Source organism: Armigeres subalbatus, chromosome 1, assembly GCF_024139115.2.
Source record: "Armigeres subalbatus isolate Guangzhou_Male chromosome 1, GZ_Asu_2, whole genome shotgun sequence".
NCBI classification, from domain to species: Eukaryota; Metazoa; Arthropoda; class Insecta; order Diptera; family Culicidae; genus Armigeres; species Armigeres subalbatus.
In genome coordinates, this window is record NC_085139.1 from 277,067,221 (window position 1) to 277,091,103 (window position 23,883).

Consider the following 23,883-nt stretch of genomic DNA (forward strand, 5'->3'; position numbering starts at 1 on the left):
TTAACTAAATATGAGAATGGACAGGTAGAAGACCTACCAAAGCTGTTGAAGGCTTTTAAAGACTTTGTAATACAGTCGTCAGAAATGGAAAAGAAGCGTAGACAGCGAGACATAGAAAGAGAACAGCAAAAACTTAAAGAAGCGGAACGGCAAATTCAGAGCAAAATTAGGCTAGAAAAGTTGTTGGCAAATTTGAACGAAAATCTAAACAGCGGGTCAACCGAAAAAAATATCATCCATGAACCTTCAAGGTCAAGAGGTGCAACACCCAAGCATTTAGAGAAGGTCAAGTTCGACGATAAAAAGTCAATCAGAGGTTCCACAAGCGAAAAGGAGAGCTTTTCTTCGGAAGGCTCAAACGTAAGCTTGGAACCACCACTCAGAAAATCGACTAAAATACGACCGCGGAGATCAGTTTATACTCCTCGATCCCGATCTAAGCATGCGCGAGAGTCCAAGCGGAAGAGTTCGAGGAAGTACAAAAGTACTGACTCAGAGAGTTCTGATCAAACGAACAGTAGTAGTAGTAGTGGTAGATCATCGTCACAGCCGAGTTCCGAAAGCTCTGCTGGTCACCGACGACACAGAAAGAGGAAAGCTAAGAGGGGACGATCTAGGTCGACTAGACGGGTTCCCATTTCTGAATGGAGGTTGAAATACGATGGTAGAGACGAGGGTAGAAAGCTCTCGGAGTTTCTTAAAGAGATTAAAATGAGAGCTCGTGCCGAAGAGGTAGAGGATAGGGAACTTTTCAGATCAGCAATCCATCTGTTTTCAGGCAGAGCCAGAGACTGGTTTCTTGATGGTTATGAAAACAGAGAGTTTAGAAACTGGTCTCAATTGAAACGGGAGCTCAAGAGGGAATTTTTGCCTCCAGACTTGGATTTCCAATTGGAAATTCAAGCGACAAACCGTCGCCAAGGTCGCGGGGAAAGGTTTGTGGATTACTTTCACGAGATGCAGAAAATATTCCACTCCATGACGAAATCAATATCCGATCGTCGTAAATTTGATATCGTTTGGAGGAATATGCGTCATGAATATAAAAATGCGATGACTGGGGCAAACATTCGTAGTTTGTCTAAGCTCAAGCGTTTTGGTCGTACTGTAGACGAAAATAACTGGTACTTGTACCACAGACCGTCTGACAGCCACAAGGCAAGGAACCCACAAGTAAACGAAATTTCATGGACAAAAGACAAATCCAAGAAGGATTCTTCGTCGAATAACATGCCTACCCGAATATTTCAAAACTCTAAACAATCGTTTAACAAAACTACCAAACCCGAATCCGAAAAACCACGCCAACCAGACCATGGTAAAGAGGCCAGGCAGAACAGTAAGTCCTCAGACGCGATGGAAGGTTCGAGTGGTGGAACGCTAAAACTTTTAGCCGAAGAATATAAACGTCCTCCAATTGGCGTGTGTTATAACTGTCGGAAATCAGGGCACCACTACAGTGAATGCAAAGAGAAGCTTCAAGGATTCTGCCGAGTTTGTGGTTTCAGTAATGTATTCACTAATACTTGCCCAGTCTGTTCAAAAAACGCGGAGAATTCGGCTTGAGAGGGCAAGTTGAATTTTTCCGTCAAAATCCCTCCAATACAGACGTTTCGCAAAGCTTACGAGATAATGGCTTCATTCCTTTTTCCGATACTGATTCATACGAATCACCAGAGCTGGAAGAGCTTTTCATAAATAACGATGGAGACGCACGTCCATTCGTAAAAATACAAATAATGGGAAGGGAGATAATTGGCCTCCTCGATAGCGGGGCAGAACGCTCTGTATTAGGCAGAGGAGCCGAAAAACTATTACAAACACTTAAAATTAAAATACGCCCTTCTAATACCACCCTAATCAACGCAGCAGGTAATAAAATCCCTGTTAGTGGTTGTGTGGATTTACCTGTCTGTTTCGACAACCAAGTGAGAATTATTCCCATGATTGTCGCACCAAAACTGCACCGACGATTGATTCTCGGAGCAGGCGATTTTTGGAGAGCTTTCAATATTCGTCCCACAGTACAGACGACAGTGGAGGTAGACGAAATTGACCAGCCCGAGAAAGAGCTCGAGCTCACAGATCATCAGATCAATCAGCTTGAGTTAGTGAAACGACAATTTAAAATCGCGGTAGAGGGAGAGTATCTTGATACGACTCCCTTGATCACTCACAAAATAGAGATCAAAGAAGAGTTTATGAACTCACCACCCATACGCATAAACCCATACCCAACATCTCCGCTAATGCAATCGAAAATTAACTGCGAACTGGACACGTTGATTGCTCAACAGGTCGTTGAAAGAAGTCATAGCGACTGGTCTTTGAGTACCGTACCAGTTGTAAAACCAAACGGAGAGGTAAGACTATGTCTAGATGCTCGCCGTTTAAATGACCGCACCCAACGCGATGCATACCCCTTACCTCACCAGGACCGCATATTGAGTCGATTGGGGAAATGTAGATATTTGTCGACAATCGATCTCACGAAAGCTTTTCTGCAAATATCTCTTGAACCCAAATCGAGGCGATATACTGCTTTCTCGGTGTTAGGCAGAGGTTTGTATCAGTTTACCTGATTACCCTTCGGTCTCATCAATAGCCCTGCCACCCTCTCGAGGCTGATGGACGAAGTACTGGGGTACGGGGAACTTGAACCAGAAGTGTTCGTTTATCTTGACGACATCGTCATTGTAAGCGAAACTTTCGATGGTCATTTAAAGAGTTTAACAGAAGTAGCACGTCGTCTCCGAAACGCTAATCTGTCTGTCAACTTGGACAAATCCAAATTTTGTCTCAATGAACTTCCGTATCTCGGGTATTTGCTCACACCCAATGGCTTAAAACCGAACCCCGATCGAATTGAATCGATCGTGAATTATGAGCGACCCACGTCAATTCGCGCACTTCGACGCTATTTAGGCATGGCGAATTACTACCGCCGCTTTATTAGCAATTTTAGTGAGATCACTGCGCCTCTCACGAATTTGCTTCGCAAAAAGCCAAAAACCATTGTATGGAATGAGCAAGCGGAAAAATCATTCATTAATATTAAGGAATGTTTAGTAGCTGCTCCTATTCTCTGCAATCCCGATTTCTCACGACCATTCCAAATCCAAAGTGACGCGAGCGATACGGCGATAGCGGCAGTATTGACGCAGCAGCACGACGACGGTGAGAAGATCGTCGCCTACTTTTCTCAGAAGCTTACGCCAGCGCAGCAAGCATACGCGGCTTCTGAGAAGGAAGGTTTAGCGGTGCTGTGCGCTATTGATAAATTCCGTCCCTACATAGAGGGTACACATTTTGTTGTCGTTACAGACGCATCTGCGCTCACATACATCATGCGCGGTAAGTGGCGAACATCTTCGCGATTGAGCCGCTGGAGTATCGAGCTCCAAAGCTACGATCTCGAGATAAAGCATCGACGTGGAAAAGATAATATTATTCCCGATGCTCTATCGAGAGCCGTCGAGTGTTTAGATGTTGCAAATTCAGAAGATGCTTGGTACTCAGACCTGATGGAAAAAAAGGGTTGTGTACAAGACACGACCGCCCGACGTAAACTACGTAAAGCAGTTTGGTGAAATGAAGAATCTAGTGCCAGTGCAAGAATACATATTTGCAGCAGCTCTCTACAATACGCGCTCGTTATTCTGCTACGAACGGCAACGTAATTCTGCTACGACGTCGTACTTTGAACAAATTCGTCTAGTCTCAATCTTCCTATGCTTAAAATGGTGTCCATGAGAAGAATCGATTAATTCCCAATAATGCATATTTCGAATCACTAACGAACGATCACACGACCCACGCCATAGGCTGGAATAACAAAACCGAATAAGAATCTTGAAAGAATTAAACTTGACTGCCACTGAAGCCATCCATGCGAATACATATTTGTAGCATCTCCCTCCGACGCGCGCTCGTGATTCTGCTACGGACGCCAGGCAACTTTATGGCGTCTCCAAGCGGTTAATTTGCACTTTGAAAAAAGTTCGCCTCGCCTCAATCTTCCTTTGTATAGAATGGAAGCCCTGAGAAGAACCGATTTTTCCAATATCCCATATGTATTTGGAATAAAATTTGCTCAGCAACTCCGCCGATGCTTAGAGATGTCGTAAAATCTCGATTAATCGATAAGTAACTAATCGATTACTCTCGATTCTTGACGATTATTGAATCGATTCATCGTTGAGTAGTAATCGAATCAAAATTAATCGATTATCATAACGATGAATCGATGAATTGAAGTAATCGAAATCTAATAGTTGTCGTAAAATCCCGATTAATAGATTACTCTCGATTCTTGTCGATTATTGAATCGATTAATCGTTGGGAAGTAATCGATTTAATAATTAATCGATTATCACAACAAATAATCGATTAATTTGCGACATCTCTACCGATGTTGGGACTAGAGATGTCGCAAATTAATCGATTACTTCGATTAGTCGATTCAACGTTGTGATAATCGATAAATTTTGAATCGATTATTACCCAACGAATAATCGATTCAATAATCGAGAGGAATCTAGAGTAATCGATTAGTTACTAATCGATTAATCAGGTTTTTACGACATCATAAGGATGTCGCAAATTAATCGATTACTTCGATTAATCGATTCATCTTTGTGATAATCGAATTATTTTGAATCGATTACTATCCAAAGATTAATCGATTCAATAATCGACAAGAATCGAAAGTGATCGATTAGTTACTAATCGATTAATCGGGATTTTACGACATCTCTAGCTGGGACCGCTCTCCGCGATATTTCAAATGAAATGCCACGCGCGCGGGGGAAAGCAGTTTTCTTATAATCAATAAAGATGGCCCATTAGTCCCGCATCTTTGTTGTCAGGTATGACTGCAAATATTGTGTACCCGTCACACACTTACTAAAGGGGCGTGACTACAGGTTTAACTTTATTGATTACAAGAAAGCAGCTCTTCCGCGCGCGTCATTTCGTTCGAGATGTCGCGAAAAGCAGATCGTAGTCCCACCATCGCATCGGCTCCGGCGGAGCTGCTACCGGAAATTTCATTCTTATCGATGGTGTGGTTCATGCGACCGTTCGCGCTCAGATTAAATTTTCTTGTCTGAAGTACTAATGATTGGCTACCATAAGAGAAAGTAGCTCTTAAGTCACAACTTGAGGCGAGATGAATTTTGTTCAAAGTAAAACTTAATTGCTTGGTGATGGCAGATTGTTTTCCATCGGTAGCAGAATCACAAGCGCGCGTTATAAAAAGACGCTGCCGATAATTATTCGCGTGGATAGCAGTAACGGTCAAGTGAAATTTCCCATCAAGATTATAATTCTAGTAGGTAGCCTGCTACTTGTTTAAGGTTTTATTTCCATCCATGCGAATACATATTTGCAGCTTCTCCTTCTGACGCGCGCTCGGACCGGCAGTAGTAATGCTATGATTCCGCTACCAATACCAAACAATTATGCTTTGTTCTATGAAAAAAGTTCGTCTTATATCAACTTTCTCAATCACTGAATCATTGTTCAAAATTAAATCCACAGCAAGAAGAGGAGTTAAGTGCTAGACAAACATCTAATAATTGAGCTCAGAATAGAAAAAATATTTCAACTTCACCTTCCTCCCAAACATAATGGTGGTTCTGAAAAGATCCGATTCTATCCCAATTATGTGCCTCACCAACAACAACTACTGGACTGCGCGACAGCCATCTGATGATTCGGCTCTACGCACGCCGTTAATTGCCAGATCCAAAAATGCTGCTTGTAACGATGTAAAGATGTACTGCTGTTGCCACGACCGCCACCACTATCGAACGAAAAATTTTCATCCGCACCACCATAGCCGTTGTCGCTAGGACCGCTTCTGGACGCCTTGGTCCGCTCTCCATGAAATCCAGAATGAAAATGACGCGCGCACGCGAAACACGGGGCTTTTTATACCCAGGAAAAACGAAGCAGTGGATCAAAAGGCCCGTACCTTACTGCAGTCTGATGTCCGTGTTGGGGATTTATGAACGGGATTGATTATTTTTGAATTTTTCACCCGGTTTGGAAAGAAATAACATTTTTAATAGTTTGCCGTTGATAATGAATAGTTTTAATACAATTAGCAAATTGGTGGAAAGTTTTCGAATCTATTAATAACAAAATCTCGAAAATCCGTCGAAAGATAAAGTCGCCATTATCGTTTGAAATCATACATGATTTCGTGACGGTCCCCAATTTGGAAATTTTCATTTTGCACCCTGTACCCGAGGCTTCCCCTTAGACGTAGTTAACGTCAAAATGCGCGAACAAAAAACACGTCCGTACGTGCTGCTGTCTCGAACTGGAATGGGCCACGCGCGCGCGGGAGAGCATTTGTTGTCCTCTTTGTTGTCCGGTATGACTGCAAATATTGTGTAACCGTCACACACCCTCTAAAGGGGCGTGGCTACAGGTTCAACTTAATTGATTACAAAAAAGCAGCTCTTCCGCGCGCGCGAGCCATTTCGTTCGAGATGTCGCGGAGAGCAGACCGTGGTACCACCTTCGGCATCGGCGGAGCTCCTACCGGAAATTTTATTCCCGGCGATGGTGTGGGTTGCGCGGTCGTCGTCATTAACATTAGCAGCGCTCAGTTTAAATTTTCTTGTATGATGTAAGAGGAATGACGGCTTTGGCAGGTTTTGTTCTATTATTGTCAGGGGGGTTTTTGTTGATCAAATTTTATTAAATTTGGCCACAATATTCTTTGATATGTTATGACATGATATGATATTTGATATGAAGTACTAACGATCGGCTACCATCAATGAAATTGGCATTTGGGAGCGTCCAAATTACGTAACGCTTAGAGGGGGGTTGGTCGAAGTGTGACGACCCATACATAATTTTTAGATGCTTCATACAAAAAGTGTGACATAGGGGGGAGGGGGGGTTGAAAATGCCCAATTTTTGCGTTACGTAATTAAAGGATCTTCCCTTAAGGTGACTCGGGGAGGCACTACACACCGTGTTATTTTTCCTATCTTCTGTCTCTTTCTAACATTGTCACCTCGTAATTTTGGAGTGGCGTATTTCGGTTTTCAGTTGTTTGATGTAACTGTAAATGTATCAGCATGTAGATTGCGAGTAAGCACGCGCCGGTGATACTTTTTCAAAATCATATTTGTTGTAGAAAAAAAATAAGCATTAATGATAATCAATAGTATCAATAGAATTGGCAAATTGCTGAAGGGTTTCCGAATCGATTGATAAGCAAATGTCGAAAATAAGATAAAGACGCTATTAGCGTTTGAAATCTATCCTAATTTTTGTGACAGTCTCGAATTTTGAAATTTCCGTTTTAAACCCTGTATACCCCTTTAGACGAAGTTTAAGTCAAAAATCTGTAGCAAACATCAATACTGATGCCATACAATTTTTTCAGTCATTATGCGAATCAATTGTTTGCATGGTCTCCTTCTGATACTTGCTTGGGATTCAACTACCGACATTAGCGTTGCGCTTTGAATAAAGTTCATCTCGGAACCAATTTCTTTTTCAACAGGAAAAATACAAAATTAGTCTCGCGGGAAAATTTCATGTTGTGCCGACAACATCCAAATCGTTGCAAACGCCACGTTAGTGAATAAATTGCTGTAGCAATCTTCCGATGACAGCCTATGCTCGGACCGGAACTAATGCTATGATTCCGCTACCGATGCCAAACAATTATGCTTTGTTCTATGAAGAAAGTTCGTCTAATATCAACATTCTCAATCACTAAAATCATACAACTCCGAATCACGCTAGAAAATTTCACCGAAGAATTTTCCAGTTCCTAACGGTTGCACTTTCCTCCCAAATATAATGATGGTCCTGAAAAGAACCGATCAATTGCCACTTATGTGCCTTATCAGCAGCCACTGGGCTGTGCGACCGCCATCCGATGATTCGGCTCAACGAACGCAGTCTATTGCCAGATCCGTCGAAGATTGGACACGGATGAAAATGATGTGCTGTTGCTTCCACGACCGCCATCACCGACCGAAAAAATTTCATCCGCACCACCACACCGCTGAGACAGCCGTTGTCACTGGGACCGCTTCTGGACGCCCTGGTCCGCTCGCCGTGACATCCAGAATGAAAATGACGCGCGCACGCGAAACACGGGGCTTTTTATACACAGGGAAAACGAAGCAGTGGATCAGAAGGCCCGTACCTTACTGCAATCTGATGTCCGTGTTGGGGATTTATGAACGGAATTGAATTTTTCACCCGGTTTGGAAAGAAATAACATTTTCAATAGTTTAACGTTGATAATCAATAGTATCAATAGAATTGGCAAATTGCTGGAGAGTTTCTGAATCGATTGATAAGCAAATGTCGAAAATCCATTGAAAGATAAAGACGCTATTAGCGTTTGAAATCTATCCTAATTTCGTGACGGTCTCGAATTTGGAAATTTCGGTTTTACACCCTGTATCTGAGTCTTCCCCTTAGACGTAGTTTACGTCAAAAGTGAGAGAGTCTCCTGAAGAAAACATTGATTATAGAATCGAAGAGGGAAAGCTTTATAAGCTCGTTCCTACTAAAACCGATGTGCTAGACTACACCCATCAATGGAAGCTCTGCGTTCCTAATGACTTACGTAGTCGAGTTTTGAAGCAAGAGCATGACAATGCTTTACATAGTGGCTACGAGAAAACTCTAGATCGCGTACGAAAGCTGTACTTTTGGCCAAAAATGTCCGCGTCAGTCCAAAAACACGTCCAACAATGTCGTATGTGCAAAGAAACAAAACCCACCAATGTTTCGCAGCACCCTGAAATGGGTAAACCCCGGCTAGTAACTAAACCATTTCAGATTCTGTCCATTGATTATATTCAATCATTGCCGAGAAGTCGGTCTGGTAATGCGCACCTCTTAGTTATGATGGACCTGTACTCAAAGTGGACTATGTTAGTACCCGTTCGAAAAATATCGACCAGCCTAACGATCAAAGTCCTAGAGGAACAGTGGTTCCGACGGTTTTCGGTTCCCGAAATTCTCATTTCCGACAATGCGTCAAGTTTTGTCAGTCATGATTTCAAAAAATTTCTCGAGCGATACCAAGTAAAACATTGGACTAATGCTAGACACCACAGTCAAGCCAATCCGGTGGAAAGGCTCAACCGTAGTATCAATGCTTCTATGAGAACCTACGTTAAAACCGATCAGAGGTTGTGGGACACACGTATTTCTGAGGTAGAGCATATGATAAACAATACTTTACACTCATCAACCGGTTTTTCGCCGTACCGAATAGTTTTTGGTCACGAGATCGTCTCTTCTGGCGATCAACACCGTCGTGAAGTTGATGTGAGAGATTTATCTCCCCAAGAACGCATCGAGCAGAAGCAAGCTGTCGATAGTAAGCTCGCTGACATCGTTCGGAGGAATCTCGAGAAAGCACATGAGCACAGTCGTCGCAATTATAATCTTCGGTACAATAAACCGTCACCGGTGTACCAAGTTGGCCAGCACGTCTATCGTCGTAATTTCACTCAATCCTCTGCTGCAGATACGTATAATGCTAAATTAGGCCCAGCGTACGTTTCATGTACAATTGTCGCGCGTAGAGGAAATAACTCTTATGAGCTTGCCGATGATCAGGGGAAGAACATAGGGGTATTCTCCGCTGCTGATCTTAAGCCCGGAATCCCCGAAATAGAATAGGGTCACATCAGTAGCGTCTGGTTTGTTTTATTTTGTTGTTTGTCTAAGTCATAATAGGTTCGTCCAAGATAAACAATTCAGTCCAATGGTTCGTAATCAGTCCAACTGTCCGTAATGAAATGAAGATCGATCGCTAAAAGTAAACCAAGTAGAGAGATATTAGATAGAAGCTCAAGCTTGCGTGTTAGGTGTTAGTGCAAATATTTTTCCTCCCTCTTCTGCCATTGCCCCTAAGCGAGTAGCGTGCTCATTGAAATTGTCGAAATGATCAGGGTGATTAAAACAGATAAATGCAGGCAATCAATGTGCGTAGCAGCAAATTTAACCGGTTCCGCTCCGCACTCAATAAGGAGGTAATTTTGGTAGATTAACTTCGCAATAGAACACTAAATTATCCCAGTATTTTGCCACAACACTTACATAATACAGCGTACCGCACAAAGCGATTTGGAAAGCAAATGGCTATTGTGTTGCTTGAGAGAAGCTCTATCAGTAAGCAAAACGGAGAAAAGTATTAGTTGAATTTATAGCAGCAAATACAAACATACCCAGAAAAATCAATAGGGTAAAGCGCGTAAAATGGTACTTGTTCAAATTTCAGGAACAAATTTACTATTTTGTTGAATTTCGCGTTCACAATGCTACTTTTCTCATTAGTCGAGTTAAACACGAAAGGTGCTGTCCCAAACCTGGGCTTAATTTGTTTGGTAAAGTTTAAATGAAAATAGACTTTATCATGGATAAAGTCTATTTTCTAAAGGGAGTATGTGGTAGTGTTACCGTTAGTAACAATAAGCCTGTAAATTAGTGTTAAATTTGTTCATCCTACCTATTTATCTGTAAATATATATATATATTCCGTGTAAATCTAATCTCACTTAAATTTAAATAAAAATGCCATAAAACTATACCCCTAGGACTTAGGTTAAGCACACGACACACTACAATAAACATTAGACATAAAATATAGTTCAGTGGATGCATAAAGGGAGATAGAGCAGTAAGTTGAGGTGAACAGAAAGTTTTCGAGGTTTGGTGACCTCTTTTCCATGTGAACTCCAACCGAAAAGGACGTGATAGAGCTTTTAGAGCACCGAAAAAGTTATTGAAGAGTGGAATAATTACGGCTAGTGGAGGAATAACTACATCTAGCATCTCTTTTTATGAGAAAGCAGAATGGAAGGGATTCTTAAGGTGAAACAGATAGAATCAGGGCCCAGTTTTATGGATGTGCTATCCAGATTACCGAGGTGCCAAGCCGTCGTAGACGGAAGTTTTGATTAAAGCCAAACCGGTCTTGTGAGACCGTGTCCTATTGACCACCTCCTGGAGATAATCGTCTGCTGATTCAGCCCACCCGACAACCAGATCATCTCGCCTTCCCCAACTGCTTCTGAACTCATCTGCCAACACGTGGCGCGCACATCGAGAAACCATCGCATCCGTCGTATGCCGGCCGGCCAGGTATTGATTGATAACTACACGACTCTGACACACACCCACACAGTATGTAAATTTAGGGTAATAAACCAACAACTGTTAAACACGAGATTTTGTTAATTACTCCCACATATCCGAGGTCTGATTAGTGAAGTAGAGGTACACACCAGCCGATCTTGAGACCGAAGAGGTTCTCCAGGCCGAGCTAGCCCTAAAAAGAGGTCTTTGCAGCACCCAGCCTCACACGGCAGGCCGTTGCTTAGCCAAGCTTGCCGAGGCCTTTGTTCTGGCAGTCCTCATGCTGCCCATCCTAGCAATTACAGAAGTTGCTCCAAATTATCTGTGGAAATTCTTCCGAGAACATCTGTGGGAATTCCTCCGAGTATTCTTACAAAAATTCCCCTGGGAAATTATTTTGTAATTCATTTGGGAAATTTGTCGTGAATTCAAGTAAATTCTCCACAAAAATATCTGCGGAATATCTTCAGAGTTTGCTTGCAGAAATCCCTTCATGAATTCCTACGGAAAGCGCTTTAGGAATTCTTGCAAAAATTTATTGGAGACTTCCTGCGGAAAAACTCCCGGTTCTATTTTTGAGCACTATTTAAACAAATATCTGTGATCATCGCTATAACTCTTTTGTAAATTCAAGGCGGCATTGTTTTCGATTTTCTATAGTCATTCCTGCGGTCACAGCTCCAGAAAATTTTTCCAAAAATGTCTTTATAATTTTTCGGGTTTTTAATGCTGAAGAAATCCTCTTTACGCTGTGGAAATTTATTTGCAAGGAATTTATACAAGGATCATCAGTTTCTTCGTTTTCTGTTGGTAATCCTGTAAAATACCACCGGAGTTAGTCGAAAATATCATAAAAAACCCGCCAGAGCCCAGAAATAAATTTTGAGAATCATCTTCTAATTTTGGATTGACTTTCTGCGGAAGAACTTATTAAATTAAGAGGCATCTGCATTAAATCACAGAACATTTTTATGTTTTCAATATGAACCGGTGCCAGCGAAAGTGGTACATGTTACATTGAGTAAATTTTACAGGAGACGCATTTTTCCAAAAACCTCAAAAATAAAATTCGAATTAGTTATGTTCTGCAATTTAACTGTACCAACGTGTTATGACTGGTGTGCCTAAAGGTAGTAATGAGAAATATGCGAAGTTTCTTGACAAATTTCAAGTTTGTTTGAACAAAATGCACATGTACCATTACTAATGGGAACAAAATGCACAGAAACCGAAAATCGTTGCCAGTAAATGTGGTACATGTTCATTAGGGTGGCTCAAATTAGTATGGGAAAAACTTTTTTCAATTTTTTTTGATGGGCCGTTCTCTTATTCGGTTCTATTTGATGCCCTGATGCTCTGGACAAAATTTCAGCCAAATCGGTCAACGTTTGGGCAGTGCTAAACTCGAAGGAAGTTTATATGCAAAAATGTATGCAGAAACATCCAAAAACAGTAAATTGCAGCTGGACTATACATCTTATGATGAAGAACTATGATACTCATTCAGATCTTGGAGTGGGGTTTGAGCAAATTTCGTTTCTTTTACCTTTGAAAAGAAATAAATTCACCCCTACAACACTCCAGTAAAATGCTAATAGCTTAGCTGGGCAAACTCTAATCTTCTCGCGGTTTTCTGCATAACATTCTGTATTTAATTCTACAAAAACTGAATGAGTATCATGGTTTTTGATCGTATATTGTGCCGTCCAACTGCAAATCATTGATTTTGGATGTTTCTGCATACATTTTCCCATATAAACTTCCAACAAGTTTAGCACCGCCCAAACGTTGACCGATTTGGCTGAAATTTTGTCCAGAGCATCAGGACATCAAATGGAACCGAATAAGAGGGCGGCCCATCAAAAAATTTGAAAAAGTTTTTTTTGAGCCACCCTAATGTTCATTTATAAAATCATTTTAAACGGCAGTAAACCATTTTGAAATTCAAAATAGAGTTAAAATATGTTGCGGAAACATCTTCGTCGTTAAAATTTCTTTTCCATTAGCTGATTTTAGTGGGTAGAACTGTACATGTACCACTTTTCCTGTCAACGAAATTGCCATTGTGATATATACCAGAATATAAAAAGTGCATATCTCCAGATTTAGTTGTCAAAAATCACTTTTTCGTCATTCCCTTACCAGATCTTTGCTAATAGAAGCCGTTGGTGTAATAAGCACAAAATCGACAAAAATGGTTTATGTACCACTTTCGCTGCTACCGGTTCAATTGTTGTATAAACCTTTATTCGTACTAGATGAATGTTATAAAGGAAAAATAAAATGTTCCAATATTATGAAAGAATTCCTGATGACTTTAGAAAAATTATATGCTGAGTGGTTCATCGTAAATGAAACAACCAATCAGAAACTGACAAATATCTTGGAATTACGAAGAAATTGACAAGATGAAAATGAGTGTTCATATCCTTCAATAGACATGGTTTGTGTGCGTCGTGGGGTATCTCTCCTCATAACATTTTTTTACATAATGCTTGAGAGTGTAATGCATGCCATTAAATAAGGACTTGGACATATCCGAAAAATAATGTTAATAAACATGAAACGCCCATGGGGCCCTCCTTAGCCGTGCGGTAAGACGCGCGGCTACAAAGCAAGACCATGCTGAGGGTGGCTGGGTTCGATTCCCGGTGCCGGTCTAGGCAATTTTCGAATTGGAAATTGTCTCGACTTCCCTGGGCATAAAAGTATTATCGTGTTAGCCTCATGATATATGAATGCAAAAATGGTAACCTGGCTTAGAAACCTCGCAGTTAATAACTGTGGAAGTGCTCAATGAACACTAAGCTGCGAGGCGGCTCTGTCCCAGTGTGGGGATGTAATGCCAATAAGAAGAAGAAGAAGAAGAAACATGAAACGCAAATTTGTTCTCAACAAGATTTGGTAATGAAAATAAAGCCCATCTAGATAGGCATAAAACTAATTTTCAAATAAACTTCCTTAGATTTTTTCTTAGAAGTTTCCACCTAAAACTAAATCCGCGCCAAATCCGCGCGAAACCCTAAAATCGTTATGTAAATCCGCGCCAAATCCGCGAAAACCGCGAAATCCTCGAAAATCGCGAAATCCGCGTAGTCGTAACAACCCTGAGATTGTCTTCCGAGAGCCTCACTCTGAAAAGATGTGCATTTAGAGTGTAGGGTAAATGATCTATTTTGGACATCTGAATATATTTTGGACTTTTGGCTATATTTTGCGTGTTTTTCTACTTAGCTTTCTTTAAATAAATGGGAATCATGCGCCTATTTATTCTCTTTAATTTTCACGTTTCATACCATACTTATAAAACATATTGAAGAAAATATAGCCAAAAGTCCGAAATATATTCAAATGTCCAAAATATCCACCTTATAGTGATTGGACAGTAGACGACACATGATGCGAATGAATTCTCGTCCCTTATTCAATATTAAAACCACGGACGCTTCGTCATCAACGGGCGAATAAAATACAGCCAATTATCCAACTACCCTTTTTCCAGTTCTGTTGGTTTTGTTTCAAGATTCCTTAGGCTAGTTCAATGTTTGCCTGACGAACTAATAGAAAAAATTTCTTCGAAGGTTATTTCCTGGTCGTAAACATCATCGTACAAGCGCTCAACCTTATCCAAAGGGTCCGCTTTCTCATTTCCCGGGATCAAGCAATGATAAGGGACCCAGGCCAATTGATTTTAAAAGTATCCCAGCTCTTATCATGCTGTTTGTTTTGAACATGCCAAGAAAGTAAGGGGCGCCTAATAACGGTTTCGCCAAGGGCGCTGGGAGTCCACGCTACGGCTCTGAACACAATCCTCCATTTAATCTACAACTCTTCCGACTCACACACTCACCCCCTCAGATACACTCTTAACTCAAAATACCACATCCTCCCCTCAATCAATAATAAAAATGACAATATTACAGAGCGATATAGTATTGATATTCAATCTTCTGATAACACAACCCTATTGAGGTATCTCTTTGGCTTTTTAATCAACCGGGTATCGCGGCGTTTTGCAATCGGTCCTTCGTTTTCAGAGGTGCAGCGTTCTGCACCGAATCAGATTCCATCAACTGAGATTGATCGTTCAAATGTTGTCCCGGAACACATACCTCCTCCTCCGAGGGTGCTATAAAACAACAAAAAAAAAGGGTTGTGTACAAGACACGACCGCCCGACGTAAACTACGTAAAGCAGTTTGGTGAAATGAAGAATCTAGTGCCAGTGCAAGAATACATATTTGCAGCAGCTCTCTACAATACGCGCTCGTTATTCTGCTACGAACGGCAACGTAATTCTGCTACGACGTCGTACTTTGAACAAATTCGTCTAGTCTCAATCTTCCTATGCTTAAAATGGTGTCCATGAGAAGAATCGATTAATTCCCAATAATGCATATTTCCAATCACTAACGACCACACGACCCACGCCATTTGCTGGATTAACAAAACCGAATAAGAATCTAGAAAGAATTAAACTTGACTGCCACTGAAGCCATCCATGCGAATACATATTTGTAGCATCTCCGACGCACGCTCGTGATTCTGCTATGGACGCCAGGCAGTTTTATGGCGTCTCCAAGCGGTTAATTTGCACTTTGAAAAAAGTTCGCCTCGCCTCAATCTTCCTTTGTATAGAATGGAAGCCCTGAGAAGAACCGATTTTTCCAATATCCCATATGTATTTGGAATAAAATTTGCTCAGCAACTCCGCCGATGCTTAGAGATGTCGTAAAATCTCGATTAATCGATAAGTAACTAATCGATTACTCTCGATTCTTGACGATTATTGAATCGATTCATCGTTGAGTAGTAATCGAATCAAAATTAATCGATTATCATAACGATGAATCGATGAATTGAAGTAATCGAAATCTAATAGTTGTCGTAAAATCCTGATTAATAGATTACTCTCGATTCTTGTCGATTATTGAATCGATTAATCGTTGGGAAGTAATCGATTTAATAATTAATCGATTATCACAACAAATAATCGATTAATTTGCGACATCTCTACCGATGTTGGGACTAGAGATGTCGCAAATTAATCGATTACTTCGATTAGTCGATTCAACGTTGTGATAATCGATAAATTTTGAATCGATTATTACCCAACGAATAATCGATTCAATAATCGAGAGGAATCTAGAGTAATCGATTAGTTACTAATCGATTAATCAGGTTTTTACGACATCATAAGGATGTCGCAAATTAATCGATTACTTCGATTAATCGATTCATCTTTGTGATAATCGAATTATTTTGAATCGATTACTATCCAAAGATTAATCGATTCAATAATCGACAAGAATCGAAAGTGATCGATTAGTTACTAATCGATTAATCGGGATTTTACGACATCTCTAGCTGGGACCGCTCTCCGCGATATTTCAAATGAAATGCCACGCGCGCGGGGGAAAGCAGTTTTCTTATAATCAATAAAGATGGCCCATTAGTCCCGCATCTTTGTTGTCAGGTATGACTGCAAATATTGTGTACCCGTCACACACTTACTAAAGGGGCGTGACTACAGGTTTAACTTTATTGATTACAAGAAAGCAGCTCTTCCGCGCGCGTCATTTCGTTCGAGATGTCGCGAAAAGCAGATCGTAGTCCCACCATCGCATCGGCTCCGGCGGAGCTGCTACCGGAAATTTCATTCTTATCGATGGTGTGGTTCATGCGACCGTTCGCGCTCAGATTAAATTTTCTTGTCTGAAGTACTAATGATTGGCTACCATAAGAGAAAGTAGCTCTTAAGTCACAACTTGAGGCGAGATGAATTTTGTTCAAAGTAAAACTTAATTGCTTGGTGATGGCAGATTGTTTTCCATCGGTAGCAGAATCACAAGCGCGCGTTATAAAAAGACGCTGCCGATAATTATTCGCGTGGATAGCAGTAACGGTCAAGTGAAATTTCCCATCAAGATTATAATTCTAGTAGGTAGCCTGCTACTTGTTTAAGGTTTTATTTCCATCCATGCGAATACATATTTGCAGCTTCTCCTTCTGACGCGCGCTCGGACCGGCAGTAGTAATGCTATGATTCCGCTACCAATACCAAACAATTATGCTTTGTTCTATGAAAAAAGTTCGTCTTATATCAACTTTCTCAATCACTGAATCATTGTTCAAAATTAAATCCACAGCAAGAAGAGGAGTTAAGTGCTAGACAAACATCTAATAATTGAGCTCAGAATCACGCTAGAATATTTCATTGAAAAATTTTCTAGTTCCTAGCGTTTGCACTATAGAAAAAATATTTCAACTTCACCTTCCTCCCAAACATAATGGTGGTTCTGAAAAGATCCGATTCTATCCCAATTATGTGCCTCACCAACAACAACTACTGGACTGCGCGACAGCCATCTGATGATTCGGCTCTACGCACGCCGTTAATTGCCAGATCCAAAAATGCTGCTTGTAACGATGTAAAGATGTACTGCTGTTGCCACGACCGCCACCACTATCGAACGAAAAATTTTCATCCGCACCACCATAGCCGTTGTCGCTAGGACCGCTTCTGGACGCCTTGGTCCGCTCTCCATGAAATCCAGAATGAAAATGACGCGCGCACGCGAAACACGGGGCTTTTTATACCCAGGAAAAACGAAGCAGTGGATCAAAAGGCCCGTACCTTACTGCAGTCTGATGTCCGTGTTGGGGATTTATGAACGGGATTGATTATTTTTGAATTTTTCACCCGGTTTGGAAAGAAATAACATTTTTAATAGTTTGCCGTTGATAATGAATAGTTTTAATACAATTAGCAAATTGGTGGAAAGTTTTCGAATCTATTAATAACAAAATCTCGAAAATCCGTCGAAAGATAAAGTCGCCATTATCGTTTGAAATCATACATGATTTCGTGACGGTCCCCAATTTGGAAATTTTCATTTTGCACCCTGTACCCGAGGCTTCCCCTTAGACGTAGTTAACGTCAAAATGCGCGAACAAAAAACACGTCCGTACGTGCTGCTGTCTCGAACTGGAATGGGCCACGCGCGCGCGGGAGAGCATTTGTTGTCCTCTTTGTTGTCCGGTATGACTGCAAATATTGTGTAACCGTCACACACCCTCTAAAGGGGCGTGGCTACAGGTTCAACTTAATTGATTACAAAAAAGCAGCTCTTCCGCGCGCGAGCCATTTCGTTCGAGATGTCGCGGAGAGCAGACCGTGGTACCACCTTCGGCATCGGCGGAGCTCCTACCGGAAATTTTATTCCCGGCGATGGTGTGGGTTGCGCGGTCGTCGTCATTAACATTAGCAGCGCTCAGTTTAAATTTTCTTGTATGATGTAAGAGGAATGACGGCTTTGGCAGGTTTTGTTCTATTATTGTCAGGGGGGTTTTTGTTGATCAAATTTTATTAAATTTGGCCACAATATTCTTTGATATGTTATGACATGATATGATATTTGATATGAAATACTAACGATCGGCTACCATCAATGAAATTGGCATTTGGGAGCGTCCAAATTACGTAACGCTTAGAGGGGGGGGGGGGGGGGGTGGTCGAAGTGTGACGACCAATACATAATTTTTAGATGCTTCATACAAAAAGTGTAACATAGGGGGGAGGGGGGTTTGAAAATGCCCAATTTTTGCGTTACGTAATTAAAGGATCTTCCCTTAAGGTGACTCGGGGAGGCACTACACATCGTGTTATTTTTCCTATCTTCTGTCTCTTTCTAACATTGTCACCTCGTAATTTTGGAGTGGCGTATTTCGGTTTTCAGTTGTTTGATGTAACTGTAAATGTATCAGCATGTAGATTGCGAGTAAGCACGCGCCGGTGATACTTTTTCAAAATCATATTTGTTGTAGAAAAAAAAAATAAGCATTAATTATAATCAATAGTATCAATAGAATTGGCAAATTGCTGAAGGGTTTCCGAATCGATTGATAAGCAAATGTCGAAAATAAGATAAAGACGCTATTAGCGTTTGAAATCGATCCTAATTTTTGTGACAGTCTCGAATTTGGAAATTTCCGTTTTAAACCCTGTATACCCCTTAGACGAAGTTTAAGTCAAAAAATCTGTAGCAAACATCAATACTGATGCCATACAATTTTTTTCAGTCATTATGCGAATCAATTGTTTGCATGGTCTCCTTCTGATACTTGCTTGGGATTCAACTACCGACGTTAGCGTTGCGCTTTGAATAAAGTTCATCTCGGAACCGATTTCTTTTTCAATCAACAGGAAAAATACAAAATTAGTCTCGCGGGAAAATTTCATGTTGTGCCGACAACATCCAAATCGTTGCAAACGCCACGTTAGTGAATAAATTGCTGTAGCAATCTTTCGATGACAGCCTATGCTCGGACCGGAACTAATGCTATGATTCCGCTACCGATGCCCAACAATTATGCTTTGTTCTATGAAGAAAGTTCGTCTAATATAAACCTTCTCAATCACTAACATCATACAACCTCGAATCACGCTAGAAAATTTCACCGAAGAATTTTCCAGTTCCTAACGGTTGCACTTTCCTCCCAAATATAATGATGGTCCTGAAAAGAACCGATCAATTGCCACTTATGTGCCTTATCAGCAGCCACTGGGCTGTGCGACCGCCATCCGATGATTCGGCTCAACGAACGCAGTCTATTGCCAGATCCGTCGAAGATTGGACACGGATGAAAATGATGTGCTGTTGCTTCCACGACCGCCATCACCGACCGAAAAAATTTCATCCGCACCACCACACCGCTGAGACAGCCGTTGTCACTGGGACCGCTTCTGGACGCCCTGGTCCGCTCGCCGTGACATCCAGAATGAAAATGACGCGCGCACGCGAAACACGGGGCTTTTTATACACAGGGAAAACGAAGCAGTGGATCAGAAGGCCCGTACCTTACTGCAATCTGATGTCCGTGTTGGGGATTTATGAACGGAATTGAATTTTTCACCCGGTTTGGAAAGAAATAACATTTTCAATAGTTTAACGTTGATAATCAATAGTATCAATAGAATTGGCAAATTGCTGGAGAGTTTCTGAATCGATTGATAAGCAAATGTCGAAAATCCATTGAAAGATAAAGACGCTATTAGCGTTTGAAATCTATCCTAATTTCGTGACGGTCTCGAATTTGGAAATTTCGGTTTTACACCCTGTATCTGAGTCTTCCCCTTAGACGTAGTTTACGTCAAAAATAGTTAAAATATTATAAACAAAATAAGCTTTTTGCGTTTTATTTATTTATTATTGTAATCATTCAATGTATGCCGAACAATTTTAGTTAAACGTGATTACTTTACCTGATTTATTTTTCGAGCTTCCGTCTTGATCGATGCATCTCTATCAGACCAGCCATTAGAGCCATGAAGTCTTCCGCATTTTGAACAATATTTATTTAAGCCATTGTAGCGGCCCGCATTGTTCGAGAGCCTTGCGCCCCGGTACCGATTATTCCTGTCAAACATTCCCCTGTCTCTCTGCATACCTACTCCACGCCGCGAATTATAGTGCATTGTACCAAGTTCAGATTTCCGATCGAATACAGCGCTTACTGGTTTCACCACACAGCCTTCACCTACTTCCTCAGCAATATTTCTATCGTCCACCTTTATAGCTTGATGTCCCTCTTCTGTATCCATCCGAATATAGTCAAGATGTCTACCATGGGCCATAATACGTTCCAGATCATTGTAAAATATATTACTCATTTCATAAGGCTTTGATGCGATTGCTGGTACAGAACGTCTGACCAGTGCCTGAATAAATTCCTCTTTACGCTGTTCTGCCTCAAATTCGCAAAACTTTGCTTAATTCTCCAATCGCAATACCCAATCAACAAATGGCTCGGATGCAGTCATTCTCATTTCACGGAACATTCTTTCTTTCGTATAATCGCACGTTTGATCAAAATACCTATCGCAATAGAAAACAAATAAAAATGAAAACTTGTCTTCAATCATGCTGGTTCTCAATCGATAAAAAAAGGCAAAAATAACTAACGTAATGCAGTTCTAGCGCAATTCATATTAAAAAAAATCAACTGGTAGACATTTATTATATCTTGTTATAGCTAACCTTTTCTAGTTAACTGGTGATTCCCTTCATGTAAATTGTAAATTGTCATGCTCCAAAATTTGTAAAGTTCGTTTGATTGGTATAGTATTGGGATTTTCGGAGGAATTTGGGATAAACCGTATGAACGACACCAAGTCACAATATCAATTCACACAACGTATATTGAACCGCTCACAGAGCACACCTGTTTCCAACTGCCAGTTAAGTTTCCTTTTTACACATAGCCTACTACTCTATTAGGATACTACACTCCCCCTTTACTTAAGATTCAAAACAATCATTATCATTTACATTAGTAACATATTTTTCTAGGTACGTTGGAGTTTTAATTTCACGCCGACTACGACGAACCTCTGACGGTGCTTCAGTATTCGTATGCTTCGTATCCGTCGCAATTTCCTCTACTTCCATGTGTTCTTGTCGTTCAGCTGAACTTCTGTCCGTTTCTTGGATTAATCGCTTCAGATGAGCCACGTTCCGATGATAGATTTTTCCGGATTCCTTGGAACGAATTTCAGCTTCTGATCCATTTCTCCGTACTACTTCATACAGCTCCGATCCGAAGTTCGTAGCCAATTTGTTTTCTTTTGTGATACGTTTTGCCACTACTACATCTCCTTCCTTCAGATCGTTTATCACGGCACGTCTCTGAACATCCGATTTTTCTGATGAGTCCAATTTCTTCTTCCAATCCCGATCCCTTATTTCTTCTGCAAGTATGTTGTTTGAAATATTTACGCTTGGTAGTTTATCTCTTAAGACCCTTCCAAACATCAAGGCTGATGGTGCAACGGCGGTGGTGGAATGCGGCGTTGAGTTGTACATCAACAGAAAACTCCTCAAATCCCACTTCCAGTGTTTGCTCTTTTCCTCTTGACTTATCCGTAGGCGCTTCAAAATGGTGCTATTCATACGCTCAACTTCGCCGTTTGCTTGTGGCCAATAAGGAGTTGTTTTCTGATGGCAGATCCCGTATTCTTCGCAAAATGTTTTGAATTGCTCACTAATGAACTGAGGTCCATTATCCGACCTTAATGTTTCCGGAATACCGTACCGGCTGAACGTCTCAAAGAGTGCATTAATGGTCAGTTCTGCTGTGATTTGCCTCATTACGATAACTTCAGTGAATCGACTGAAGTAATCAACCAATACCAGCAAATAATCTCCTGAGGGTAACGGTCCTAGAAAGTCAATAGCCACATCCGTCCACGGCTTTTCTGGCATTTTCGTTCGAAGCATTGGTTCTGGTGGTCCCACGGATGAGACTAAAGTACACGAGCTACAACTTTGACGAACTTTTCAACCAAATCATCCATCTTCGGCCACCAAACTTTCTGTCGCAAGCGTCGTTTCATAAGGCTCATTCCTGGATGCCCATCGTGGGCACACTGGAGCACTTGTTGCTGGAGCGACGTTGGGATGATTAATCGATCTCCTCTCATTAGAACACCATTTCCAGAGTGAATTTCTAACTTGAAATGCTTGAATTCCTTCACTGTATCTGTCCAACTTCCTGTTAATAGTGCCTCATTTAGTTCTTGAAGCGTTTCGTCTTGTTTAGTGGCTTCAATCACTTTCACTAGTGTAACTGCCCTTGGTGTAGCATATTCCATTAGTTGATTAATATATGAATCCGCTTGTTTGTCGAAATCGTATGGCTCAGCAATTGACAATCGAGAAAGAGCGTCTGCCAGGTTGGTGATCCCAGGTTCATATTTGATGTCATAGTTATATGACTGGATTCGTAGTACCCAACGTTCGATTCTAGGACATGGACGAGATCTCGCTTTGAATAGAAATTTCAAAGCCTTGCAGTCCGTAATGAGCTCAAATTTGGACCCTAAAAGGTACAATTTGAATTTTTCAACTCCCCAGACTATCGCTAAGGCTTCCCGCTCAGTTTGGAAATATTTTCGTTCCAAAGTAGTGAGGGACTTACTGGCAAAAGAAATAATCCTGTTTTGACCTTCTCTATTTTCCTGCAATAGTACGGCTCCTAATCCCTCCGGGCTGGCATCGACAATTAACTTTGACTTATCCTTCCGATCGAAAAATCCTAAATATTTAGTATCAGCAATTGCTTCTTTGATGATATTGAATGCCACTTGTTGTTCCTTTTTCCATTGGTAACTTGATCCAATCTGGAGCAATTTCCTCAGTGGTTCTGTTTTTGCTGCTAGATTCGGAATGAATCGGCCAACGTATGTTATTAATCCTAGGTAACTTCGTAACTCTCCTATCGTTTTAGGTTCTCTGAAATTCTTTACAGCCGCGATTCGACTTTCTGTAGGACGTATTCCTTTCACACTCATCACATGGCCTAAGAACTCTATTTCCTCAACGCCAAATATGCATTTCTGTTTATTCAACACGATTCCATATTCTTCAATACGCTTCATTAATGCATCTACTCTTTTATCATGTTCTTCTTTCGTGGCCCCAAACGCCACTACATCATCTATGTATACAATAATCCCTCAAGACCTGCTAGTACTGTTTCCATAGTTTTTTGAAAAATTTCTGGGGCACAGCTAACTCCAAACATAAGCCTTTTGTATCTAAATGCATTTCGTAAGTATTAACGTAACAAAAACAACATTAACATTACTTAAGTGTTTATTCATATAGCACATGTTCATACAAATTTACCTGTAGAGACCGGTTTTGGTGATGAAAGTAGTTATCGGGCGTGATCTTTCAGATAT

The 23,883-nt window shown here is 40.9% G+C and overlaps 1 protein-coding gene across 1 annotated transcript; it reads right to left on the reverse strand.

The window, feature by feature from the left end:
• Window positions 1–9,724: 9,724 nt before the first annotated feature.
• On the reverse strand, window positions 9,725–22,402 carry LOC134207355 (uncharacterized protein K02A2.6-like). The gene is made up of 2 exons (XM_062683073.1): window positions 21,530–22,402; window positions 9,725–9,814 (listed from the first exon to the last, which is right to left on the reverse strand). Exons 1-2 carry the CDS (start codon window positions 22,400–22,402, stop codon window positions 9,725–9,727), a joined length of 963 nt encoding a protein of 320 aa, XP_062539057.1.
• Window positions 22,403–23,883: the final 1,481 nt, after the last annotated feature.

What these genes read in the sequence shown, in the direction of transcription:
- LOC134207355 (XM_062683073.1), bottom strand. Translation starts at nt 22,402, where the DNA reads ATGCCAGAAAAGCCGTGGACGGATGTGGCTATTGACTTTCTAGGACCG. An exon ending in ATACTGAAGCACCGTCAGAG is followed by an intron (nt 9,815 to 21,529) that starts GTTCGTCGTAGT and finishes GTTTACTTTTAG; the next exon opens with CGATCGATCTTCATTTCATT.